General features: G+C 37.1%; 2 protein-coding genes and 1 pseudogene across 3 annotated transcripts; 2 read left to right on the top strand and 1 right to left on the bottom strand.

Moving 5' to 3' along the window:
• Positions 1–16,321: 16,321 nt before the first annotated feature.
• LOC138910700 (UDP-glucosyltransferase 29-like) lies at positions 16,322–17,871 on the top strand (annotated as a pseudogene).
• A 2,922-nt stretch (positions 17,872–20,793) lies between these two features.
• On the top strand, positions 20,794–22,403 carry LOC104099814 (UPF0496 protein At1g20180-like). The gene is made up of 2 exons (XM_009606926.4): positions 20,794–20,951; positions 21,212–22,403. Exons 1-2 carry the CDS (start codon positions 20,894–20,896, stop codon positions 22,273–22,275), a joined length of 1,122 nt encoding a protein of 373 aa, XP_009605221.1. The 5' UTR covers positions 20,794–20,893; the 3' UTR covers positions 22,276–22,403.
• A 73-nt stretch (positions 22,404–22,476) lies between these two features.
• LOC104099813 (uncharacterized) lies at positions 22,477–26,468 on the bottom strand. Of its 2 annotated transcripts, none has more exons than XM_009606925.4 (6): positions 26,182–26,467; positions 26,033–26,081; positions 25,812–25,938; positions 24,793–24,863; positions 24,634–24,706; positions 22,477–22,970 (listed from the first exon to the last, which is right to left on the bottom strand). In XM_009606925.4, the coding sequence occupies exons 1-6, from the start codon at positions 26,402–26,404 to the stop codon at positions 22,854–22,856; spliced, it is 660 nt and encodes a 219-aa protein (XP_009605220.1). In that variant the 5' UTR covers positions 26,405–26,467; the 3' UTR covers positions 22,477–22,853. The 2 variants fall into 2 exon arrangements, with proteins under 2 accessions (XP_009605220.1, XP_070056389.1); XM_070200288.1 differs by having other exon boundaries at positions 22,800–22,966; positions 26,182–26,468.
• Between the last annotated feature and the right edge of the window lie 974 nt (positions 26,469–27,442).

Consider the following 27,442-nt stretch of genomic DNA (forward strand, 5'->3'; position numbering starts at 1 on the left):
TGTGGTATCCGGCTAGACTAGAATTGCATGCCTACTTGCCTTATCTGTTTACTTGAACTACGTGCAACCTGTTTAGTAAATTTACCTGTCTTTTCTTAATTGGTACTTAGGTTGAACTGTAGAATTTCGTGCCGTAACTTTTGAATCCTATTATTTGGCTGTATATTTACTTTGGGACTACAAAACGGGATTCCGGGAGATCCTCATGTACTGCATATTTACTTTGGAACTACGGAACGGTATTCCGATAGATCCCCCTGTACTGCATATTTACTTTGGGACTACGGAATGGTATTCTAGGAGATCCCCTGTACTGCATATTTACTTTGGGACTATGGAATGGTATTCCGGGAGATCTCTCTGTTCTGCACATTTACGTTTGGGACTACGAGATGGTATCTCAGGAAATCCCCTATTGTTATCTCTGTGTACTGAGTTGTTGTCTTCTATGATTTCATTCTTGTTAAATTTCAGTCTTTATTTTACTGTGGTATTTCATTCTATCTTGTGTTATTATATGTATACCAATAGGGCCCTGACCTGACCTCGTCACTACTCGACCGAGGTTAGGCTTGGCACTTACTAGGTACCGATTGTTGTGTACTCGTGTTATTCTTCTGCACATATTTTTCGTGTGCAGATCCAGGTACTCCTTATCAGCCGCACTATCAGTGAGTTAGGATAACTTTGGAGACTTCAAGGTATATATGTCGCGTCCGTAGACCTCGGAGTCCCCTTCTACTCTTCCCCATGTCCATTATCTTTTGTATTTTCTTTGACAGACTCTGATGTATAGAGACACTAGATTTTCCTTCTGTAGTTTATGATTCACGATGTTTCGGATTTTGGGAATGTTGTGTAGTATATTGAGGAGTTGGTTATTATACATGCCAAGTAGCATAGTACTCAGTTATAGTGTTATTGCTACAGTTAGTTGTTAAATTTTTGTTTTTATTTTATTTATTCCGCAAAATGTTAGCTTACCTAGGTGCTGTCACGACGTCATACGGAGGGGAAATTGGGCCGTGACAAAGTTACTGCAGTACAATTGATGCCTCTGAACATAGTACGTGTTATAAAGAACTCCTTTACTGCTTCTATAACTTCATTCTTGATAATTGTCCATGTTTTTTTATAGAATACTGCATTGTATCTATCCACCCCTGGTGCTTTGTCATCTCCTATAGAGCATAATCCATCATAGATTTCTTGTTCTGTTATTGTTTCACATAGTTGAAGTTGCTGATCATGTTTCAGCTTTTTGCCTCTTTTCATGGTCTTCTTATTTACTGCTGCCACATTGGGAATTGATGTGCCCATGAGTGATTTGTAGAACTGAGTAATCTATTCCCTTATAGCTACTAGGTCAGGCAGTCTCCTTCAATCTAGAGAATCAATCTCTGTGATTTATTTCCTTTGTTTCCTATCTTTCATAAATGCTGAGAAGTAGCTAGTGTTAGAGTCTCCAAGTTTTATCCACATTGCCCTCGCCTTCTGTTACATTATACTTTATTCAATCAAGGACCACTTTTCAAGCTGGCATAATATATTCTTCTCTTCTAATGCAAGTGCATCTGTATAATGTGCACTTATCTTGGTCTGTACCTCTTTTAGGTCTTCCCTGGCTTGTTCAATCTTCATAGTAATACCTTTGAACTCAGTTTCATTTAGGACCTTCAATTTTCCTTGTAAATCTTTCTGCTTCAGCTAAATGTTTCTCATTGTATCTACATACAGGTTCCATGTCCAGCAATTCTCCACCATCTTGGGAAAGTTCTCATGTGTTGACCAAACATTGAATAATTTGAATGGTGGCTTGATCTTTGGCTCCCTCAGGTTAGTATTTATCATCATAGGACTATAATATGATATGTGAGGCAGTCTGTACTCAGTAGTGAGATGTCCAAACTGCATCATCCAATCTGCATTTCCCATTGCTCTATTAATCCTACTCTAAATTTTGTCTCCACCTTATTATTTATTTGTCCAAGGATAGTAATCTCCCTTCCATGGTAACTCATTCATCATCAGGTTTTGTACACATTCAACAAAGTCCTTTATCTCTATGCTAGTTACTGCAGTACCATATAGTCTATCTTGTGGGCATTGTGTATGAATTGAAATCACCCCAGATAATCCAGGGTTTATATACCTTATGTGAGATTCCTGCAAGTTGTTGCCATAGCTCTTTTCTCTTTTCTATTGTGTTATATCCATACACCACTGTTATGTCACAATCAATGGCTTGGTTTCTGCTAACCACATTACAGTGTAGTAATTGTGCTTCTTGTTGTATACTCTTGATATGATATACTGCACTATCCCAAAGTATCCAAACTCTTCCATTAACTGAACTTGTATAATTAGTTTCAAACTCCCATCCAGGAGCTATTTTCCTACTAATTTTGCCTGTATTATGCTCCATGAATCTTGTTTCCACTAATCCAACTAGCTTTACTTTATTCTATTTAAGGTATGTAGCAATTTCTTTATGTTTATACCTTTTATTTAACCCCCTCACATTCCATGCTAGCCAAGACATTATTGATGGCATATGAATCCCCCTCCTAAATCAGAAGAGAGTGAGGTTGCCACCACAACATCATCTTGTTGCAATATTTCAAACTCATTTCTCACAGGTATAGCAACTTCCATTATTTGATTCATAGGTCTGCCATTTATTTCTTTAGCTACCTTTCCTTTCAATATCTGCTTCTCTTTGGCTTGTGGATCTATCTCTTCATTTGTCATTGTTTCTGCTTCTTGCTGTGTTTGTTTGGCTGCCCTTGCATAGCTAGTACCCTGCTGATCACGAGTAGAGGTAGCTGGCATACAAATGTCTATCTTTGGCACCCAAGTTGGAACCAGTTTTTGGGGTCTCTTCTTCCTCTCTATTGGCCTAGTTTGTTTTATTTCCTGTCTTCAATTTATACATTCTTTGCTTACCACAGTTATGCCCTATCATTAAGCATTGTTCACATTATTCAGGTTTTCATTCAAACATCACTCCCTGCTTGAATGTTTCCCTAAAGGATCCATCACTGTTATTTCAGATGGCAAGACATTAGTAACATTAACTTCAATGAGCATTCAAGCAAATGATATTCTAGTCTGTTTTGCTGTACATTCATTCGTATATTTAGGAACACCAATGGCACAAGTTATCCTACTCAATGACTCTCTGCTCCAACAACCCATGAGCAGATTTGGGAACTTAACCCATAAAGGCAATTCTGTGAGGAACTCTGCATTGAAGTCAAAATCTGGAGTCCATTGCTTTAAAATTATAGGTATGTTGTTAATATTATATGGTCATGCATACAATATTTCATTCGTGTCTGCTATGCTTTAAAATTTAACAACATAGTATCCCTCCTCATGATAATAGATTCCAGGTTCCGATATAGTATTCCAGTTTTGTTGCACATATTTGCTCATGTAATTATACCCATGTGTATCTCCCACTACATATACTATTAGTGCCGACTTCCATTTATCAATTTCCTTTTCTGTTTCTCCTTTGTCAAGCTTAACAATTACAGATCCCTTAACCAATTCCGGAGGAATGTAATCAAGAGACATACCATTAGTTGCAGCATGATTACGATTGAATAGTCCAGTCCAAGTAGGCTCTGGAGCTTGTTGCTTCATTGTTGCTTCAGCATTCTCCTTTGTTGAATCATTAGTGGTTGTACTTCCTTGTGGTCTTTCATTTCCAGTCAATCGCATCTTTGGTTCTCCGTTGAGGTTCAATTTCTTAACCCCAGGGTTCGATTTCACTGCCGACACTAATGGTGAAAGATCTGGAAAATGAGTTGCTACTGGTGTTGAAATTCTTTGTTCTCCTCCATTTTTAGAGTTTCAGCTATTACTCTAGTACTTACCGAGCTCCCTGCTTTAACAATTGGTTGTTTCTTCGGTCGACCTCGCCCTCTGGCCATGGCTACCACCGTCGCCGTACGTTATCTTAACGTGTGTCGAGATCCCTAAGCTAGAGAGAGTTTTTCTTGGTTAAAATACTATCGTACGTGTGTTTTTTTTGGGAGAAGAAGAGAAAAATTTCTCTTACCATTATTAACTCAAACGATTACTTTGAAACTTTTGGAGAAAGTTTGTTTAAAAGGAAAAAATATTTGCATAGATTGTAGTCAAATCTTCCTTGTAATGATACTATTACTAGGAATACGTTAATTAGTTAACGAGTAACGTATAACTAATTGTAGTATCCTCCTTGTAATGATATTATTAGACTATCTTAAATGTACGATAGCTTTATATATCGTAGGAAAATAACTTGTAATTATTTTTTAATCCCTTTAAATATAAAAGATGGAGACTTGAATCTGGATACAGTTTTTAGTTGTATGTTCCGAATGGACAATTTTGTTAGAGAAACTAAAAGTTGCTCTTATAATATTTTCATGCCATTATAGCTTTTTTCTTTTTTGTATTATTAAAGTTTCGGTAACACAACATGAAATACGAACTCACGAAAATGTGTACGTGATCTAAACTGTGGTAAGATAAAATTTTCACCAAGGAGATTCAAAGAATAAAAAAAGTAAATATGCGAAGAAGCCAAAGGAATTTAATATCTAATATATATACATAAAAGAAATTGATCTTATTGTATAGGGTAAAATTAATTTATATTAAATATTCGAATAATTGCATGACACGTGAAACCGGAGGCAAACGGAAGATTAATCGAATGGAAACCAGGACCGAGGACAATAGCTTCGGCTGGTACCGGGTATATCCCGAGGAGAAAACAGTCAACGGGAGCAAACAAATGTTTGTCACCAGATAGCACTTAATGAAGAATATTCATCAGTATTAAATATGCAGCCGTTGCAGAGAATTTTAGTATTCATGACCTGCCGTTACATATTCATCAATAACCTCCCTTTATTGTCATTTAATAGGGGCTTGATCCTAGGATCTTGTTCCTTAGGTATAGCTATAAATAGTGGCTTCAATAACCATTGTAAGACACGAAAATATTTTATTATTAAGCTAAATAACACAAACTTTATTTCCTTTCTATTATTGTTCTTATTTCTATCTTCGGAAGCCTTGCTCCCAGAACCATGCTTCCTATTTCTTTCAATTTCAACGTTAAGTCTTATATTTTCATTTAATTTATTTATCATTTTTGGATCAAATCAGTTCGTTTGTCTATAAATCACGTAATAAATTCAACTATACTATTTTATGGGTAAACAGTTTGGCGCCCACCGTGGGGCTTAGACAGGTGCGTAATTGAGTTGATCCTTGCGTCTATTACTAACTTGTTTGATTCTTTGTTTCATAGCAAAAATCGGAAAAATGGCAGCTAATGATGTTAACATGACACATAACATTGAGACACATGAAAATCTGCCTCAACGTGAGGATTCAATCAGTGACATCCGCAACGAGGGGGATTAGCAACTCTGGTCCATGGCGGGCAATATCCTCTACATGTGCAAGAGACGACTCCTGATGACGCTGAGGACGAGCACTTTGCATAAACAGTAAGGATCTTGAGAGAGCAGCAAAAGGCCATCATGGGCCTTCTCTCAAGGTAAGACCAGGTCATGACAGAACTAAAGCAGGCGTTGTCAGGAACTTCCAACAATGGGAATGGAAGAGTCCATATTACTCTCGGTTCTTCCGTAAATCAAACAACTCAAAGAGTTGATAAAAATACCTCGAGGGGTGAGGTCGGCTTCAACGGAGGCGGGGGGATCGGTAGAGAATCCGATAATGACAACGATAACGATCCCATCAAAATCGAAATCATGAGATTCAAAAGGGAAATAAACGAGTGGATGGATTAGATTGCGAAAGAGTTCCACGCTCGAATGGACCAAATTCCAGGCGCACCGCCAGTGTTGAAGGGCCCAAACTCGAAGAAGCATACCCAATAGCCATTCAAACCGAGCGCAGCACCAGAATTGATTCTGAAACGGTTCAAAATGCCAGACATACCGAAGTATGACGGGACTTCAGATACTTAAGAGCACATCACAACTTATATAACGGCGGTGAAAGGAAACGACTTGGCCGAACATGAGATTGAGTCGGTCCTGCTGAAGAAATTCGGAGAAACCCTCATGAATAGGACCTTGACATGGTATTCACTCCTACCTGAGCATTCAATGGATTCCTTTGAGATGCTCACAGATTATTTTATCGAGGCCCATGCCGTGGCGAGGAAGGACCAGGCCCAGAAGGCGGACATATTCAGAATTTTGCAAGGAGAGTCCGAATTGCTGTGTGAGTTCGTGATCAGGTTCCAGAAAGAAAGGATGCTCTTACCGTCCATACCAAATGAATGGGCAGCTGAGGAATTTATTAAGGGATTGAACATGAGGAGCTCTGATACCTCCCGAAAGCTGAAGGAAAGCTTGCTCGAGTTCCAAGCAACCACATGGGCGGATGTCCATAACTGTTATGAATCAAAGATAAGGTTAGAAGATGATCAGCTCGGATTCCTGACATGAACCAAAGGTCGGGATCGAGAAAAGAACAGGGATAAATCTAAAGATGATTTTGATACAGATCGGATCTTCTAAGGGCCGATTCTTGCCTTACGAGAGGGCCAAAAGATGCAACAGCAAAGGGTTGCGGTCAGCAGATAGGTTTACCCCGATATAAGAACTGACCGCGACCGGAACAACATGTCATTACAGGACAAAGAGGTATCGGATTCCCAGAATTCCACTTATCCCAGGCTATTAGAGTATAATTTCAACGTTGGCGTAGTGGAGCTGGTATCGACAATGAGAAACAACAAGGAAGCACGGTTCCTGAAGCCGATCAGATTCGATCCCAACCACAAGTATCCTAATTTATGGTGCGAATACCATGGGACTCGTGGTCACTGAACTGAGGACTGTCAACATCTGTATGAGGAGGTGGCAATACTATTCAAGAACGGCCATCTCAAGGAATTCTTAAGCGATCGGGCCAAGAATAATTATGGACGCAACCGAGACAACGCAGTACCCTCGAAGATAGGGGAAGACCCTCAACGACTAAATATCAACATGATTTTTAGGGGGGAATGAGATCAATGGTGTAACTTTCTTGGCAGACAAGAAGACAAAGGTATCAGTGACTCATAGCAAGAGACTCTGGAAAGTCGCCGAAGACGACATCACCTTCACGGAAGAAAACGCCGATAGACTTCTTCTGCCACACAATGATGCCCTGGTAATTTCTCTTAACGTTCTAGATTTCAAGATTAAACATGTTTTGGTTGACTAAGGAAGTTCAGTTAACATCATTCAATGGAGAGTGCTGGAATAACACAAATTAACCGGAAGCATCATTCCGGCAACCAGGTTCAACTTAGCGAGTGTGACAACTCGGGGGGAGATCTTACTACCCACGAATGCCGAGGGGGTCACGAAGACCACTTTATTTGAAGTGGTGGACGACTACATAGGCTACAACATAATTCTCGGCAGACCATGGTTACATGAGTTAAAGGTCGTACCATCAACATATCAGCAACTGCTAAAATTCTCGACTCCAGAGGAAATCAAACAAGTAAAATGAGATCAATCGGCAGCAAGGGAAATGAACGCAGTATCGGTCTCCAACAGTAAAGGAAAGGAACTCAACATATAGCAATTACAGGAGCCGACGCCTGCTCCCGAACCAAGCGAAGATGACAAAGGGGAGGAGTCGTCGGAATCTCACCAGGTACCTAGATATTTTCAGATATCGGAAGAAACAGACATGACCAAGTCCATGGCATAAGAACTCAAACAAGTGGCTTTGTTCAAAAAAATCATGGAGAGAAAATTTCACTTGGGGACTGGACTAAACCCCGAGTTCAGGTCAGGATTTATTAATTTCCTTAAAACTAGCATTGATTGTTTCACATGGTCGCACGCGGATATGACAGGTATCCCGCTAGAGGTGGCCATACACAAGCTAAGCCTAGACCCAAGCATCCGACCGGTAAGGCAGAGGAAGCGCCCAATAGCCGACGTTTGAAACAAATTTGTTAAAGAAGAGGTAACTCGGTTACTTGACATCGGTTCAATCCGGGAGGTAAAGTATCCCGACTGGCTAGCTAATGTATTTGTAGTTCCAAAAAAAGAATAACAAATTTTGAATGTGCGTAGATTATAAGGACTTGAAAAAGGCGTGCCCCAAAGACTCGTTCCCACTGCCGAACATCGATCAAATGATTGACGCCACTGCCGAGCACGAGTTAATGAGTTTCATCGATGCCTATTCTGGGTATAATCAAATTAATATGAACCTGGAACATCAGGAAAAAACTTAGTTCATAACGAACTTTGGCACATATTGTTATAATGTGATGCCCTTTGGGCTGAAAAAAGTCGAAGCAACTTATCAGAGGCTCGTGAACAAGATGTTCGAGAAATAAATAGGTAAAACAATGGAGGTGTGCATAGATGATATGTTGGTCAAGTATTTGAATGCAGTGACCATTTAAAACACCTCCAGGAAATCTTCGATATCCTACGAAAGCATAACATGAAACTCAACCCTGAAAAATGCGAGTTCAGGATTAGCTACAGAAAGTTCTTAGGTTTCCTGGTGTCACAAAGAGGGATCGAGGTAAATCCCGATAATATCAAATCCATTGAGGACATCCCAGACTAGCTGACAAGTGTGAAAGAAGTCTAAAGGCTAACCGGTAGATTGGTCGCTCTAAGCAGGTTTATTTCTCAATCTTCGAAAAAATGTCATTACTTCTTCTCACTTCTGAAGAATAAGAACAACTTCGAGTGGACTCCAGAATGCTAACAGGCCTTAAAAGACCTGAAACGTTATCTATCAAGCCCTCCACTATTATCAAAATCCGAGAAAGGTGAACAATTATTGATATACTTAGCGGTCTTGGAGATAGCGGTAAGTGTCGTTCTAGTCCGGAAAAATGAAGGTACACAATTTAATGTTTATTATATTAGTAAAATTTTGTCAGGAGCGGAAACTCGTTATCCGTACCTCAAAACATTGGCCTTAGATCTCGTAGTTGCCTCTCGAAAGCTTAGTACTTATTTTTAGTGCCACCTGATAGCCATGGTGACAACCTTTTCCCTGCGAAATGTCCTTCATAAACCTTAGTTGTCAGGTTGGTTGGCCAAATAGGTAGTTGAAATTAGTGAACTTGATATTGAGTATAAGCCCAGGATTGCGAACAAGTCATAGGTTTTGGCCAACTTTGTGGTCGATTTCAGTCCCGGGCTACTGCCTTTAGCTGCAAAAGAAGCGGTGATGGTGTCGAAAATGACATCGGGAGTTTGGACCTTGTCCACGGAGGATCTTCTAATGTGAAAGGGTCTGGGCTCGAGGTGGTCCCAGTCACGCCCTCGGGAGAAACCCTGAGGCAGGCCATAAAACTGTTCCTTTAACTAACAATGAAGCCGAGTATGAGGCATTTATTGCAGGACTCGAATTGGCCCGGGGACTTGGCTCTAAGTTCATAGAAATAAAATGTGATTCGCAGCTGGTGGTAAACCAAGTGTATGATATCTTTGACACGAAGGAGGAACTCATGCAACGGTACGTGATTAAAGTTCAAACTTTACTCACACGATTTAGGGAGTGGTCGATAACCCACATCCCGAGAGAAGAAAATGTGGAAGCAGATGCATTGGCCAATTTGGGATCATCCACGGAGATGAAGGGATCAAATTCTGATACTGTCGGGCAACTCATGCATTCGGTATTGGATGTGGACGGTTATTATAAAGTAAATAAAACCAACCTAGTCTGGGACTGGAGGAATGAATTTATCGATTACCTTCAGCACGGAAAGTTGCCCCAAGACTCGAAGGCATCCTGGGCACTCCACACCAAAGTAGCCCGCTATAGCCTGTAGGGGCAGTTATATAGAAGGTCGTTCCAAGGCCCGTTGGCCCGATGTTTAGGAGCCTTGGAGGTAGACTATGTCATGGGAGAGGTGCATGGAGGAATTTGTAGGAATCATTCTGGTGAAGATTCATTGGTGCTAAAATTAGTTAGGGCAGTATACTAATGGCCCCGGATGGAGCAAGACGCGAAGGCATTCATTGAAAAATACGACAAGTGTCAGCGCCATACACAGTTGGTACCCAACTGGCATAACTCTTGCATTTGGTACTGTCCCCATAGCCATTCATGAAATATAGGATAGATATAGTTGGGTTGCTGCCACCAGGTCCCGGGAAGATAAGATTTCTTTTAATTTAAACTGATTACTTCACTAAATGGGTTGAAGCAGATCCTTACTAAAAGATCGGTGAGCGCGAAGTGGTCAATTTCCTGTGGGAAAACATAATTTGCCGGTTCGGAATACCGAAGGAGATTGCCCACGACAATGAACCATAGTTCATAGGCTCCAAAGTCACAAAATTTCTTTAAGACCTGAAAATTAAACGGATTACATCTTCACCATACCATCCGAGCACAAATGGGCAGGTGAAATTAACCAATAAGGTGATTATTCAAAACATCAAAAAGATGTTGGAAGCAGCCAAGGGCAAGTGGCTTGAAGAGTTACCGGGCGTGTTATGGGCATACCGGACGTCGGTAAAATCGAGCATGAGGGAGATACCCTTCACTCTCATATATGGTGCAGAAGCTCTAATCTCGGTAGAAGTAAAAGAACCGACCTTGTGGTACATCCGGGCGGACGAAGAAGCAAATAATGAGGCATTGCTGGTCAAACTGGAGCTGCTTGACGAACGTAGGGACTTGGCGCATATAAGAATGGTGGCTCAGAAACAAAGGATGGAAAGATACTATAACTGGAAGGCCGGTCTCATGCTATTTTAAAGTGGGAGACTTGGTTTTGAGAAAAGTGACTCAGAACACCCGGGAGCTCAACGCGGGAATACTGTGTTCGATATGGGAAGGCCGCTATCGAGTTTCAGCTGTCACCGAAAAAGGGTCATACGAACTAGAGAACCAATATGGAGTCAAATTGCCGAGCAACTAGAATGTGACTCATCTTAAAAGGTATTACTGTTGTTGGATCCTACTTATACTGAAAGTATGTGCTGCACTCTTTTTTTCTTTAACTAGTTTTTGTCCCAATTGGATTTCTCTGGAATTTTTTTTAACAAGTCAGCAACGGAAAGCATATTACGAAGGAAACGTCATCAACAGAGTTAAGACCTTTAAATGACAAGGCATTGAGATAACAAACCATTGCGGGATGGTTAGATAGTCTTTGACTTGATCGCAAATTGCTAATGGGAAGTAAAATTTGCCATCGAACCAAAGGCTGTTCAACTGTTCACAAGTGTTTTTCCTCATAAGAGCAAGACTTCTAGTGTTCCAATTCGCATACTTCGCATTTGAATACTGGGGGTAATAGTACGAGAATAAGGAAACATGATTGCCACAAAAACCGGGACTGCAAGACCAGAGAACAATAATGTCTCATCAGGACCGGAGACTGCATAGCTAACCCCATAGAAATAAGTTGTATAAGTTAGCCACATGTATTGGCAATTTCGTTTTTTAGCAAACGAATGCTTATGTACTTTGAAGATAGAAGAAATAAAAATGAAGTCCTTTTATTTTTATCTTGTTTCTTGTCCAAACGATGAACTCATTTTATTATTTCAAAGTTAACTGAAAATTTCAAATGTTAGTACCAAAATGAATAGGAGACGTCCTCTTCAAGAGCACCTTAAACATAAGAGGTCCCTCTCTTATGAAACCCTCATAGTAGAGAGTTGGTTCCGGAAGAGTTTATGTCCGGAACCCAAAAGCTATAGGAAAAAAATACACATGAAGCCTTACTTAGTTTGACGCAAAAGGAATGAACTTTGCGCAATGCTTAAACAAAAGGTCCTTTTTATTTATCAAACATGCTAAGAAGTGTAAGTACAAAAATATAAAACGAAAACAACAAAAAGAAAGCAGAAAGGCTAAACTTTGTTGCCACCAGAACTCGGGGAAAGAGAGGCATCTACGCCCAGGGGAGAAGTAGGCGGATCTACCGCCGGTGCATGATCTTGGCCTTTATCGTTATTCTCTTAAACTTCCTCCTCGGTTCCCAAAAACCCGAAACTAGCACTAGAAGAGTCAGTTGCATCAGGCTGAGTAGGGAGACATTCCCGAGCAGTTAACTCTAGCGTTCGGGCCTTAGCGATCTCATCGTCGATATCAATAATGCCCGCTTTGGCCTCTTCCAAGGTTTTCCTCTTCATATGGTACATAGAGTGTGTTTTTTCAATAATGAAAGAATCCCCTTGGTGCTGAAGTTTTGCTTTAAGCCTATCAACCTCGGTCAAAAGTCCATCCCTCTCGGTTCTCATGGCACTGAGGCTAAGATCAAGATAACAAAATGTAGTTATGTGAACCTTATTTTGTTCCATGATCTTCTTATACCTATCTTCCATCCGGGACCGCTTCTCCTAGGCAGCATCAGCCTCTTTAGCTTTGGAGTTCAAAGTTGCCTCCAAATTATTTTGTTCGTCACTGGACGCAAACTCGCGCTCGGTAGCAGCAAGAACAGCATCTTGCGATTCAACCCACCTAGCCTTTCCATCCTGAAGTTGTGCATATATCTGGGTGGCTTATTGACTATGATTCATCATCTCTTGATCACTCTGTTACAACCGAGCCTCAAGCTCGGCCGTTTCAGCAGCCTTCGCCTCTAGCACCGGGAGGTGCGCGACAAGTTGATTCCTCTCGGTCAACAGTTGATTCTGCTCATACATAAGTCCCTCTTTGTCAAGGATCAATCTCCGAAGACCCTCAGAAGCAAGGAAGTTGACATGTGAAACAAAGATCAAAGTCAGAAACCATGTTGTAACAAGACAAATAGAAACAAGCAGTAAAAGAATAAGTACGGTACCGCTGCTACATTGTGCATCGTGTTCTTCAACATACACTCCCCTGAAAGAGGGTATATTTTCTTCTTATCTGAAGCCAACGGCTTTAGATGGTTGGCAAGTTCCACCGGCCTGGATAGCAGGTGACACTCCTTTGAGACCGAGAGAGAGAGAGAGATACGCTCCTCCCCCTTTGGGATCTGTAGAAGGGGGTGAATAGTTGTGCCCCAAATTCCCATGGTCAGGGAACTGGGGAGGAGGGAAATCCTCCTCTCGCGCATTTATGGCCGAGGGAGGATATGTAGCAGTTGGTGGTGATTAACGCACAGCTGATGTGGAAGGAGATGAAGTTGATGGTGTTGTAGGTTGAGAAGCAGCTGTGACAGAGGCAATGTTGTTTGTAGGTTTCTCACCAACCAAAGACAAAAGAGGCCTGGTATCCGACCTCATAGGACGGGGAGCAACAACTGGGACCGGAAAGGGAGAATCAACATTCTCCACTAAATCCATTTCTCCCTAGAGCGCTCAGACCTCGCCATCGGTTGGGATTTTAGGCTCTTCAGATTGAGCATTCTGTTGAGCTGATGAAGATCATTGTCTTCTTTGGAAGGAAGCCTCTTCATCACTAGTCTCCCCATCATCATCAATAACTATAGTGGTTGCGGCTGGCTCGGGTGTGATTTTCTTTACTTTTTTATTTTACCCTCGGGCGAGGAAGAACGACGCCTTTTTGGTTGCTTGTTCTCTGGTTGGGGACTCTAAGAAGAAGCGCTTGCACCGAAAGTAGACTCGAGGGCACTGGTCCTAGTGAGAATCTCATGCAATAACCTCGCAGCCTCTACGGGATCGGCCAAAACATCCTCCTTAGGGCATGAAACAGAACCTTGTGGGAGCCCTAAATCAAACAAAAAGGCAAGGTTAACAGTTTTTCTGATGTATAAAGGCAAAATGAAATGAAGAGTCAGTTTACCGTAGTTCTTGGTCTTCCACCTGTATTTGGGGGCCAACTCCTTCGACCGGCGGGTCTTTGGCGTAGTGATGTCCAGAATTTTCTGAACCTATCGGTCCATGCCTTCAACCCTTGGTAGTGTCCACCGAGTAGCTGAAATAATGGAAGAAAAAAGGTTAGCAATGACATGAAACAACCTTTTTTCATAGAAAGAGATAAATTTTGAACTTACGTGAACGATTCGAAGATTCGGGGAAAGATGGAGTTGTGGCCGTGATTATATCCCTGGTAGCAATGATGACAAACTGCTCCATCCATTCATGGTCATTGTTATCATCCATGCTAATAAGCAAAGCATGGTGTCCACGCTTGCTGAAGTTTATTATTCCCCAACGGAAGATTTTGGGAAAGTAGAGGTTCATCATATGTGCTAGGGTGAGGGACTCTATCCTTTCCAAGCACAATCGCTACAGACTAGCCACCGTTCACCACACAGAGGGACCTACTTGTGCCAAGCAGACTTGATATCAGTGGCAGAATTCCAAAATCATGGGGTCAAGTCCCCCGCTCAATGAGAATGGGCCCAAAGTGAAGGAGTACGTGTAAACATATAAAACCCTTCTTAGTGAAGGTTACCCACTCTACCAGGTCGGGAGCAATAATATTTAGGGCATGACAGTCACAATCCTCTTTCACAGCAGAAATCCTGGAATGGCGAATAAAAGAAGGATATTTACCAACAGCCCAAGTTCGAGGGTTTGAAGTGGGGAACTTCTCTTCGAAATCTTTGGCAGTGTTCGGATGTTTAGGTATGATGGTGCTCACCGTGGGAGGATCAACATCAGCATCAACTTCCTTATCTTTTCTCTTCTACGGGCCTCCACCGAAAAGAAAACTAGAGTTCTTGGAATATTTAGCAGGGAAAGCCATAATTATAAGGAGATGATAGAGCTTTTTGAAGAAGATCAGAGAGAGATGAAAGCAAAAGGAAGTTAAGTGCAAAGAGGTAAAGAAAGCTTATGAAGTTGTTAGAAGTGAAAGAAGAAGAATGAGGCGTATAAGTAAAGGTATAGTCGGCTAAAATCGTGGTCATGATTACCTCGAGAACCGATAAAAATATTGCTAAATCGTGGGGTAACACGTGTTCGGAGTATTAAATGCGAGGAGACGTGCGTCTTATCAAGCGTCAGAAACTGCTCAAAATGGTTCAGAAAATTTTCCACCAAGAAAGGAATCTTCAACAACTTTCTGATGACACAAAGATGTGCCACCGAAAAACAGGAAAACTATCTGTATAGTGTAAAATTAATTTATATTAAATGCTCGAATGATTGAGTGACACGTGGAACCGGAGGCAAACGGAAGATAAATCGAATGGAAACCAGGACCGAGGACAATAGCTTCGGCTAGTACCGAGTAGATCCCGAAGGGAATACAGTCAACGGAAGCAAATGAATATTTTTCACCAGATGGCATTTAATGAAGAATGTTCATCAGTATTAAATATGCAGCTGTTGTAGAGAATTTGGCATTCATGACCTGCCGTTACATATTCATCAATGACCCCCCTTTATTGTCATTTAAGATGGGCTTGATCCTAGGATCTTGTTCCCTAGATATAGCTATAAATAGTGGCTTCAATAACCATTGTAAGATACGAAATCTCGGACAAAACTTATGCTACATTTTATTATCAAGATAAATACACAACTTTATTTCCTGTCTAGTACTGTTCTTATCGCTGTCTTCGGAAACCTTGCTCCCGGAACTAGGTTTGTTATTTCTTTCGATTTCAACGCTAGGTCTTATATTTTCATTTAATTTATTTATCATTTTGGGATCAAATCAGTTCACTTGTCTATAAACCACGCAACAAATTTAGTTATACCGTTTTACGGGTAAATACTTATATAATGCAATATTTTAGCAAGGAGGTTCATCCCCCCCCCCCCCCCCCCCCAAAGTTCCACGCCCTAAATCTAAATAGTATTTCTCACACATGCCTTACTTCCGAAGGAAAAATGCATTAAATTTCTTTGTTTAATTTATCTCTTCATAATTTGAAATATTAATTAATGATTTAAAGAACTGGATTTTTCGATTCATATAGTAGTATTTTCGAAAAGTAAATATGTATAAAAGAGGAATTATCTAATATTGCTAATCAACTAAATTAAGTTACTTATTCCTAGCGTTACGAATATGATTCCCCCACTTTATTGTACTAAATTTGTTCGTACCGAATTTCCATTAACTTATCACGAGACCTTCCATTCTATAACTCCTTTTTTCCCCTTGAAAGATCAAGTCATGCATTAATTAATTAAATGAAATAACAAATGAAGAGTTTGTTGATGAATCATATATATCCTGAATAACGTAACTATTCTCTTTACATTTTACTTTAGGATTTAAGGATACACGAGATAAAAGATTAAGATATCACAAAACTTGGAAAATGCATGTGATTTTCTCAAAACCTAATATCCCTTTATAACCATTTTCCATTTATATGAAAAGTTAACATAATTATAACAATTAAATCCATTATAAATTGTACATCTCTCTTCATAACAACATCACCCTTCTCAACGACATTAGCCTAAAAAAATAGAGAATTAAAGAGTGAAAAAGAGTTTTCCAAAATAATTTCATGGACTCTTCAATGGAGATTTTCAACCAAAAACCTGTTCATATTTTAATGTTTCCATGGTTAGGACATGGACACATTTCTCCATTTCTTGAGTCAGCCAAAAAGCTCATCACAAAAAACTTCACTATTTTCTTATGCTCAACTCCTGCAAATTTCATTTCAATCAAACAAAAGCTTATTAACGAAAACTTAACTGAGAAAATTCATCTCGTTGAACTTCGACTTCCATCTTTTCCCGATCGATCTTCCTCCTCATTACCACACCACCAATGGCCTCCCACCCCATCTCATGTCCACACTCAAGAAAGTATTCGCGAAGTCTCGTCCAATTTTCAGCCAAATTCTCAATAACGTAGAACCGGATTTACTTCTTTACGATTTGCTTCAGCCTTGGGCACCAAAGCTAGCATTGGAAAAAAATATTCCAGCTGTTGTATTTGTCACAAGCAGTGCAACCATGTTTTCCTACATGTTTCATACTTTCAGGTACCCTAATATGGAATTTCCCTTTTCCTCTATTTATTATCGTGACTATGAGTTGACACGTATGCTCAAAAATCAAGATTTGGAGCCTATTGAGCAACAACAAAAAGATAAAACTAGTGTTAAGTTGTGTTTTAAGAGATCTTTTGACATTGTTTTGATCAAGGGTTTTAAGGAAATTAATGGTAAATATTGTGATTATATATCTAGTTTAACTAAGAAGAAAATCATCCCCGTTGGTCCACTTGTTCAAGAACCAACAAGTGAAGATGGAAACTCGCAAATTTTAACATGGTTGAATCAGAAAGAAAAAGGGTCAACTGTTTTTGTTTCTTTTGGAAGTGAATATTTCCTATCTCAAGAGGATAGGGAAGAGATTGCTCATAGGCTAGAGCAAAGTAGGGTTAATTTCATATGGGTTTTGAGGTTTCCAAAAGGTGAAAAACTCAAATTAAACTTGAACAAGCATTACCACAAGGGTTTTTCAAGAAAGTAGGGGAAAGGGGAATGGTAGTTGAAGATTGGGCACCAAAAGCAAAAATATTAGGAAACCCTAATATCGGAGGATTCGTGAGTTACTGTAGATGGAATTCTGTTATGGAAAGTATGAAACTCGGCGTTCCAATAATTGCTATGCCCCTGCATCTTGATCAACCATTAAATATTAGGCTTGTGGAAGAAGTAGGGGTTGGTTTGGAAGTTGTTAGAGACAAAGATGGTAAACTTGATAGAGAAAAAATAGCTCAAGTTATCAATTTTGTTGTTTTGGACCAAAGGGAAGAATCCATTAGGGCAAAAGCAAGGAAAATGAATGAAACAATAAGAGTCAAAGGAGATGAAGAGATTGATGAAGTTGTTGAAGAATTGTTGAAACTTTGCAACAGATCAAATGTGGTCTAGTTTCTATATATAATCATGGTTTTTAATGTTTTGTGTTCTTTCTAATTAACTTTGTTTTTTAGGGTTTAATATCATGCTTAGTGAACTCAGCATGTATTGATGGAGTACTAATTTTTTTGTACTCCTTAGGTCTTTCTTTGTGATATAGTTATTATTAATTGTGAGTGATTGATGATGTAACTAGTATGTCATAATAATATTTAGTTACCATTTTTTCATCCGATAATATCTAATTACCTAAGGAAAAGGTATTTGCAAAAGATTGTAGTCAAATCCTTTCCTTATTTGTTTCAAAGCAATAACTGTAAAATAGAATCTATGGCTTACCTTACTTAAACGCTTATAATTAATTCCCATTATACGCTTCAGTTTTTGCATAGATTGTAGTTAGATACTCAGCTAATAATTTCCATTAATTATCAGACCTTACATTATATAACTCTTTTCTTTTTTTTTCTTGATTTCCAACTGATGCATTGAGTGAAAGATCAAATGAAGAGTTTGTCGATTAAAATAAAACATTAAAATATAACAAACTAAAAGGCCATGGCCCTTGGCTTCTTGGGATCTTTGTTATTTGATGGCTGTGGTAATCGTAATAAACACTGTGCCTAAGTCAAGTTTTGCACTTGAAAAAATAATTTTTAAAGTTGTAAAATAAATAATTTTAGAAGTTGAAGTTGTGTTTGGGCATCAATTTATTTGAAAAAGACTTGAAGTTTTGCGTGGAAGAATTTTAATTTCATCTAAAAACTGTCATAAACTAGTTTTTTTGGGAACCTGAAAAGAATTCAATTTTTTTTCCAAAAACTAATCATATTACAAACAGTGTTTTCAAAAAGAAATTGAAAAAATATGCCCAAAATATATGGTCAAACGGGTGCTAGCGTATTACGCTTATCTTATACAGTCAGATCATTTTATAATAACATCCCTATATAACAACACTTCTATATAAAAGCCAAGCTTTTTCGGAACCATTTTTTATGTTATGTTATAATATACGTTCTTTATAACAGCACTTCGCTATGATATCCAAAAATACTCGGAACAAACGAAACTTTTATAAAGAGGTTTGACTGTACAAAATTTGGAACTTGGAATTAGTTTTTACGAGGATTCTCGAAGATTGACATCTTAATTATTGTCGTATGACAAAATCAAGGAAAATGAAATATTATAAAAAGGGTTTAAAAAGAGAGAAAGGACAAAAAGAAGTTAGTCTACCTAATATAACGCATACGTTTAAATTGTGGATAGAATCGCACAGTATTTTATTTCCAATCTAACATAATTTTAGCATTTACCGTTACCTTCACCGGTTATGTACTGAAACCTTTACTATTTCAATACCAAATCTGCATAACCTACAAACATAATTAAAGTAAATCTACATTAATTAATCATATATAAAATCTGATTTTGGTCAATTGATTTCCAATTATATAAGAACTTGAACATGTCTAGGAATATGGAGAAATTCATAGTAGTATTCTCCTTTTTAATGGGTTTTAATTAGGAATCGGAAATTCGAATTGATGGAATCAGTGAGTACGAGTACTAGATATCGAATGAATATTATGTGTGTGTTGACTATGCACTTTCTCTTCCACCTCATCAATTAAAAAGTAAGCAAGATTAGCATAATTTAAAAAATATAATAGATTCAATACTAAAATTTTAAAGTTTAAATCTTGAATTCGGGAATGTACCAAGTTAAAAAGTAAGCAAGATTAAAATAACTAAATTCATGTTGTCTCACGTGATAATACTAAGTCCAAGCTAAAGAGATGGAGACATCCTATCTCTAAGAAGGTTAAACGTGGACTCCAAGAAAGAAATAGAAATTCATCTAAGTTCACGTATTTAACTAACTAACTAGCGTTTCAAAAAATCTCCGTCTTTCTTTAGGAAATCTTCAAACATAATCACTACCTAATTGTGATTAGAAGGATGTGTCTCCCTACTAAAACATAGAAAACTAACTAAAAGGAAGAAAAAAACATCATTTACAAGGCACTCATGCATTAATTAGTAAATTTTAGGCCTTATCAGTAACTTATTCTAATCATAATTTTTTGTTTTCTTGATAATGTAGCAATTAATATCATCCACAATCGTGTGCTGATGTTTCCCTCATTTTATTTTACGTCGATTAATTTTTTCCCTCAAAATAATATTAATATTTCAGCTAATTGCTAGCTTAAAAAATAAAATTACATAGACTATTGAATCTCTTTTCACAATCTAGAACAAATATTTTGCTCTCATCGAATAGAATTTCTCTTCTATTCATTAATACTGTAAAATTACTTTTTATTATTATCTAAGACACTTAAAATGCAAATACAAGTAGCTTCCATAATTTATTGGAAGGGTTTAACTTATATACATCAACAATGTAAAATTATCCTATATAATTAGATCACATTTACATGTTGTAGTAGTTAACATGCTTTAATTTCAAGATTAAAATCCCTTTTTCTGTAAGAAGAGTTACTTGTAGATATTTTTTGAATAAGAGATTGACCGACCTAATATACAAATTTAGGATTCCTCCTAATCTAATAATTTTGGTTCAAATCCTGTAAATATGCTAAAAATAGACTAAATAAGTACAAATAATGAATTTTGAACTCAGTAAATCAAATGAGCAGTGGTAGAATTTCGAACTTGGACTCATAAAATTTAAATTCTGGATCCACCTATGTTTTAGATGACCAGATCCGTATTTTTTTTTATATATATTTTTACATTGTTGGTTTAGGTTTATACAATTTAAACTCATAGACTACATATAAAACTCACGTTGTTTTATTCGTCAACGTGAAAACCTGACCCTTCTTTCTCTCGAACAAACAGAGAAGAAAAAAGGAAAAAGAAAAGAAGTTACTCTGCTCAATGTATATACGTAGAGAGATGGAGAAAGTGTAGGAGACGCAAACGTGTGATAAACGTTATATAAATGTATGTATCTTTAAAGTCACCAATTTCCTTTTCAAGCTTAACTTTGCTTTTTTTCAAGAAACAGAGAGAAGTCATATATATAAAGAGATTATCAGTTGCTTTCAGAGCTTGTATTAATATTACTCTCCTTCTTTCAACAATATGCATCTAATGAGAAAATTGTTCTGGTCCAAGTTGAAATCGACTCTCAGAAAGCAACGTGAGTAATTCCATATATATATATCTTCCTCTCAATAATTTTTCTTCTTTTTTCTACTTGAAATTTACGTCATATATATCTTTGTTGTTATATTCAATCTTTTTAGTTCTAAGAATTTTATAGTTTCATGGATACTTCAACTCGTAAAGCTTATGAATTTCATTGTTTCTAGTTCATTGGTATTTCAATTCGCAAATTTTTTAATTAAACTCGTTTGCTAAAATGTTGATTTGATTTTGCTGTCGGCTATATTTTTTCAGGTAGAAATGGGAAAGACGGTTCAGGTAGCTTGGTGAACAAGTCAAATGTGAATGAAGAGTATGTTGAAGCCTTAAGAACTAATTCTTACGTAGAAATGTACAATAAAGTTCAAGAACAGTTAGAAAGTGGAAAATTAGGTCATAATCATAAATTATTCTCATCTTCTTCTTCTCTTCAACTTGATATCAATCTCTCTAAAAGCTTACTTGAACCTTGTCAAGAAGTGTTGGTTGAAATTCCTGAATCATGTCAACTTCATCCCCTTATTGTTAACTACTTTGATATTACCTCAGAAGCATGCAGAATTTGTGAGTTACTACTTCAAAGTGTCCAAAAAACCCGAGCTAATTATAGGAAAATTAGAAAGGTTATTAGACTAATGAAAAATATGGAGCCAGATTCAAGCTATTGTTATGATGTATATAGAGAACTTGCTTCATTTGCTTCTTACAAGAACCCCTTTTCAGTATTTAACAGAGTACAGTTTCTAGACACACGCGAAGGGCACGATGTTTTGCTTAAGAAACTGACATCACAATTCAGAAGAGTTAAAAGGAGGATGAAATTCTTGAGATCTTGTAAGAAGGTATTTGGGATTAGTATCGCGATAGGGTATACTGGAATACTAATAGCTTTGTTGGTCTTAGTTCTTCACAGTATGGTTTGTATTGTAGCTGCACCTGGATTGGTATTTTGCTCATTTAAGCTGTTCAAGAAAAGATTCAAAGTGGATAAAAAGGCAATAAGTTCAAGTTCACTTGAAATGTTAATAGCACAACTTGATGTAGCAGCAAAAGGGGTGTACATATTGATTAATGACTTTGATACGATGAGTCGGCTTGTGAGGAGATTATATGATGAAACTGAGCATGATAGATCTGTAGCTGATATGTGTGCAAAAAAGAAAAATGCTGATATGTTGAAGGAAGTGATAAGGGATTTCAGTATTAACAAACATTGTTTTATGGAACAGTTGAAAGAACTTGAAGAGCATGTTTGCTTGTGTTTCCTCACTATAAACAGATCAAGAAGGATGGTTTTACAAGAAATGGTCAGCAGATGAGTTATTGCAATTTATTGAATGAAAATGACTACACAGACTGAGATCATAAATTTGATTCTCCAGTTTTGTTTGGCAATTTTTTGGTGTTTGTATCTTCAATAATGGATTTTCTCCACTTTGTGTTTCTAGTTAACTTTGCAAGTTCAGATTCTTCTCATTTTCCTAGTTCCAGCAATACTATCATCTAGACATGTTACACTAATATATTAACAATTCATATATGTTATTTAATCATATCTGAACAGAAATTATGGACCGATGGGGCAAGTAAAACTCCATGCCATCCAAATAATACACCAGAAAAGAGTAATGAAAATGTTAATTAAGTTAAACTAAGAGAAATTGTAAACCTTGAAATGAGGACATTGTGCCCAAAGAATGCATTTGTCTCCAACTTTGAAGATGTTCTTCTGTATGCCAAAAGCAGAAGTTTAGCTTTGAAGACCTTTCTCTTGCAGAAAGTGAATCATCGCAGGAACTGCATCAATCAGCAAACTTTTATCAACTGTCTAAACTTCAAATCATGCAAATGCTGCCTTCAATGAGCTGATCTGCAACCTTGCGCATTTATCACAAGTTCACAACATATCCTTTCTCAACTCTCTGTATTCGTCAGCGCCAAGCAAAGTAGCCTTGACCTTGACCCAATCTGCGGGCTTTGGCATTATAATTGCAATGTATCCTTCCCTGTCTGCCTGTGATTGAAGTTACAGACGAGGAAACAATATTCAACCAGATGTGTTATTGTAACTATAATACGAGGAGGAAGATGTCAAGAAAGCAAAATCTCATAAATTGGCACAATCAACTGAAACGCAACTTACTGTCACTTGGAACACATTAACTATTGAAACAAAAAGACAAAACAAGACTTCTCTTTTATCATGAAGATCATGCATATCTTATTCAGTTCCTTTTGTCGACATCAACCAAACCTAGGTGCGAATTAAGGATGAGATATTTCATGCTTAAAGCGCGCTTAAGCTCTGAAGCGAGGCTCAAAACATGTTGAGCGCTTCGCCTCACTTTGTGTGCGCTTTAGTGTCGCATCAAGGCTCTAACGTATACTTTTCCTTGCCAATGAGTGTGATCTTGAAAAAGGTGACATGAAACAATATATATTTCACTTTCTCGTAAATTGTTTCCAATTTCTTTGTCCATATATTTGTTATTCATGCTTATAATTATTAGTCTTGGACTACGTATACATATTTTTACTTTTTCTCCAGTTGCGCCTTTTTTCATTAAAGCGCTTAAAGCCTCAACGGACCTTAGAGCTTTTTTGCGCTTTTCGCCTTTGATAACATTCTTATCACCCTTCAAGTTGCATAGTCAAACATTTAGTTGTATTCTGACAATTCAGCCTACAAACTTTATTTGGTTTAAATTCAATAAATGTGATGGTTCCAAGATCTTTATCATCATGAATATAAACAATTGCCACAGCATTGTGATCATGAGCTGCCAAATTCTATACATTCACAAAGCCTTCTTAATTAGTGTCAGGACTATTCTCATTTTTTGTTGAGAACAGCGTTATGGAGATCACAAACAAGCCAATTGATATGTCTCTTCAGAGAGCTCATAAATAACTAATTAAAAGCTTTCAAGTAGATAACCAGTTTTGAACTAACAAAATAAGTAATATGGACAAAGCAGTAAGAGTGTAAGACCAGAGTAGCTAACGGTAACACATAAAGATAACTCGAGATAGCATTAGAATCTGGGAGACCATAGATAGCAAGAAGTAGAAAAAGAAGTTGAGTATATCATTTGAGCAAAGGACCAAGGAATTGATTGTTACTTCTCATGATCAAACAAATTGTCAGACCATGAGCTCCCTCTTTCACAGCACATATATGCAAGTGTGCCTCACTGTATTCTCGTGTCGGTTTTTAAACATTTAAAGTTTGAGTTAAAAAGATGAACTGCTCTATGTTCAATTCAGCTAACGCAAATAAACCTTCAATAAGCAAAAAATGCCAAGAAGGTTGGAAGGAGGGAGTAATTCAAAAATGGACACACAATTTTGACGACTTAAAACAGAACTATGTTATCAAATGGATATCTAAGTGAAACATGGGAAAGTGATTAAGGTTAGGCTGGATATCTTAACAAAACAGCTACTGATAAACGATATTGACGTATATGACATGTAGAAAACCAAATCAACTTCATGAGAATGAACAGTTAAAAATTCATAAGCTTTGCTAATACAAATGATGCTAATTGCAATGAATTCTTGCATCAGTTACCACAAAATAAAAGCAAAAATGAAGAGGACATGCACTCACGGTAAGAAATCCGAGGTAACATAAAATATAAATTAGCACAAGGCCACAAGTTAAATGTTTTTACCGATGAGTTCAGCAGTTCTGGTTGCTTAATTAACCGATCATTGACTTCTAACAGAGAGCCTTTCACACAACACCTGCAAAACATGAGTAAAACTATCTTTTTACAGATTTCAAAAACAACCCTGTCAGAGAAAGGACTGTAAGAAGATATATCCCCTACCTCACAATATATGAAGCATCATTTGTGCAGACTTTACATAATGCAGTATTAGACTCAAAATGTTGCGCATTCTGCATAGGAACAAAGTGGCAACCTCATTTCATTAAACTGGAACCACAAAGCACAAAAGCGATAACAGATTAGCTTTAACTGCATGGTTCATATATTTTGTGCTTATGTGCCAGATGACGGTACAAGCATGATGACTTATGTTCGCTAAGTAGCTAATATAATATACTGTCACAATGACTGAAGCATGTACACACAGAGCTATGAAATCTAAGAACAAAACCTTGTGTGGTCATATATTCCAATCACTTGTAGCGCTGAAGTTAAAAGGTAAAACTAATGTGGTGATCCACAAACAAAATTTACTGCAGACTAGGCAATTCCATATGAGAAATAGTTTTTTTTGTATGCTAAGGTTCTAAAAACTAGTCCATAGTCAAGTTCCCAAATAGGCAACAAAATAATATTATTATAGCTATGAAACTTAACAATAATATCAAAGCCTTTTATTTCAAGACTAGAAATTTGAGGAATATTTCACCAGGAGCTATCCAATCCAATACTTGTTAAACTTAAGCAACGAAGCATTTTCAACTTGCTAGCTTTTCTTTATCCAAGAAAGAATTATGTTAGTTCAAATATATTATGAGGACATATTTACAAGAGAAAAAGCACTTAACATATTTAAAACTTAAGACAAGTAATGACCTAGAATCACAATAAATCAATTCCGCCAATCATTAAAGTTATTAGAGTCAACTTTTATCCAACAACACTTTTAGACACTCATCTTGCAGCAGTCTTAAGCACAACTAATAGCTTATGAAACTGCAATTACTTGCAAGAATAAAATATGCTACCTTAATAGAAAGGTGCAATCTTTTTCTTTTATTTACCTTAAGTTCACCAGAAAGATCCAACCTTTACTCTTATTCAAAATGACTCTAATTTTCCTTGTTTTTAGTTAAGAAAGAAAAAATTAGATTCAACACAAGAGCTCAATGCAGTACCTTTTTTCGCTTTCCAGTAACTTTGATTCCACTCCGATCAGACTTCCCTACATTGAAATCCACTGAACTAATTCCCCCTTCATCTTTAAAAGCCACATGAGTCGTAGCCAGCCCAATTATACATAACCTTTCAATCACCAAATTCCAATTTCAGCAAACAAAAAATATGCCAATTAAAGGACAGGAAAATATAGTAGTACAAAGAAACTACGTTTTAGTACCCATTAGCATGCCGATGTACATACTGATCATGCCCAGGTTTCATAAAATCTGCAACAACAATTTAAAAAAAGAATACAACTTCAAACTTTACTTTAAAAAAAAAACTTTAAACTTGGTATTCGAAAATAAAAGGCAAAATAGGCATTACCAGGAGCAAAATAAGTGACGAAGTTGGATTCAACAGCAGAAGGAGGAGAGAGAGGGAGGTCTTCTATTTTTGGCACCAAAAGTTTCCTTAATTCTTCATCTTCTATTTCTTCATTTACTGGTTCTGATCTTTCGGTTATGTCCGAATGAGAACAAGGAACTATCGTCGGTTTTACGTTTGAGGTTTCGACACTGTTGGTTTCGTCGGCGTTTGGCTCAGGCATTGAAAAGTAGAACGAAGAACAACTCTGACAAACTGAAGTGCAATGGGAGTTAAAGAGTTGAAAGTTGTTTACTTTGGGGTTTTAGAGGAGTTAGGAGAAGAGATGGGTTACTTGGCCCAATAGGCCCAACTATAGACATTTCAGTTTGGGGTATTATCACTTTTAGCCCGCGCTAGAAATTATTTATATTTGGTAGCCAACAAATATATAAAACTTGTATAATTTTTATATATAACATACATAATGTATATATATATATATACAAATTTTATACATTTTTCGGCTATTATTTTTGGAATTTTTACCTAACTATAATATATTAGAAACTTATTTACTTATGTTCTCTGTGTTTTGTAGTTTTTAATAAGTATCTAGGTTTTTCTTATAAATTGTATACATTGCTTCTTAAAAGGCTTTTACCCCATTATTAGTGCCTTCAATTAAGGGATTCAATTACACCATTTTCTCTCTTTTCCCCCTCTCCTCTCTTCTCTCCTTTTTTTTTACATCAAAATCTCTTAATCTATGCCCATAATCTCCATCTTTTCTCTTCCCACAATTGCCGATAACTTTATATTATTAAAAAATATTCAAAAATTATATGATAATTATATCATAATTGTATTTAAATTGTATCAGATACATCAAAGCCTAAAACATAAATGTATCATACCTGTATCACAATTGTATCTAACTTGTATCTGGTACATTAATACCCAAAATAATACCTAATAGAATACTAGTAAATTAATATATAATTATCATATTTGTGATACACACTGTGAAATTCGTCACAAACTCACAACTACTCGTAACAATATACAATGAATATACAATTATCATACAATTGTAATACAATTTCTGCAACAATTATGATACATATATAATTATAATACAATCGCGATACATATCTGAAAACTTATGATACAATTATGATCTTCATCTTCTTCAAGTTTCATTCACAACTCTATACTAAAAATTTAATAGAATCATAGTATAATTGTATTATACTGGGTATGTTGTTGTTGTTGTAGTATT

The sequence above is a fragment of the Nicotiana tomentosiformis genome, chromosome 4 (assembly GCF_000390325.3).
Source record: "Nicotiana tomentosiformis chromosome 4, ASM39032v3, whole genome shotgun sequence".
Classification (NCBI taxonomy): Eukaryota; Viridiplantae; Streptophyta; class Magnoliopsida; order Solanales; family Solanaceae; genus Nicotiana; species Nicotiana tomentosiformis.

Bases quoted from the DNA above. Each gene is read 5' to 3' on its own strand.
- LOC104099813 (XM_009606925.4), bottom strand. From the start codon at position 26,404: ATGCCTGAGCCAAACGCCGACGAAACCAACAGTGTCGAAACCTCAAAC. The intron at 24,707-24,792 runs GTAGGGGATATA...CATGTTTTGCAG, and splicing joins GATGCTTCATATATTGTGAG to GTGTTGTGTGAAAGGCTCTC. The intron at 22,971-24,633 runs GTAAAAACATTT...CTTCAATCACAG, and splicing joins CAGAACTGCTGAACTCATCG to GCAGACAGGGAAGGATACAT.
- LOC104099814 (XM_009606926.4), top strand. From the start codon at position 20,894: ATGCATCTAATGAGAAAATTGTTCTGGTCCAAGTTGAAATCGACTCTC. The intron at 20,952-21,211 runs GTGAGTAATTCC...ATATTTTTTCAG, and splicing joins ATCGACTCTCAGAAAGCAAC to GTAGAAATGGGAAAGACGGT.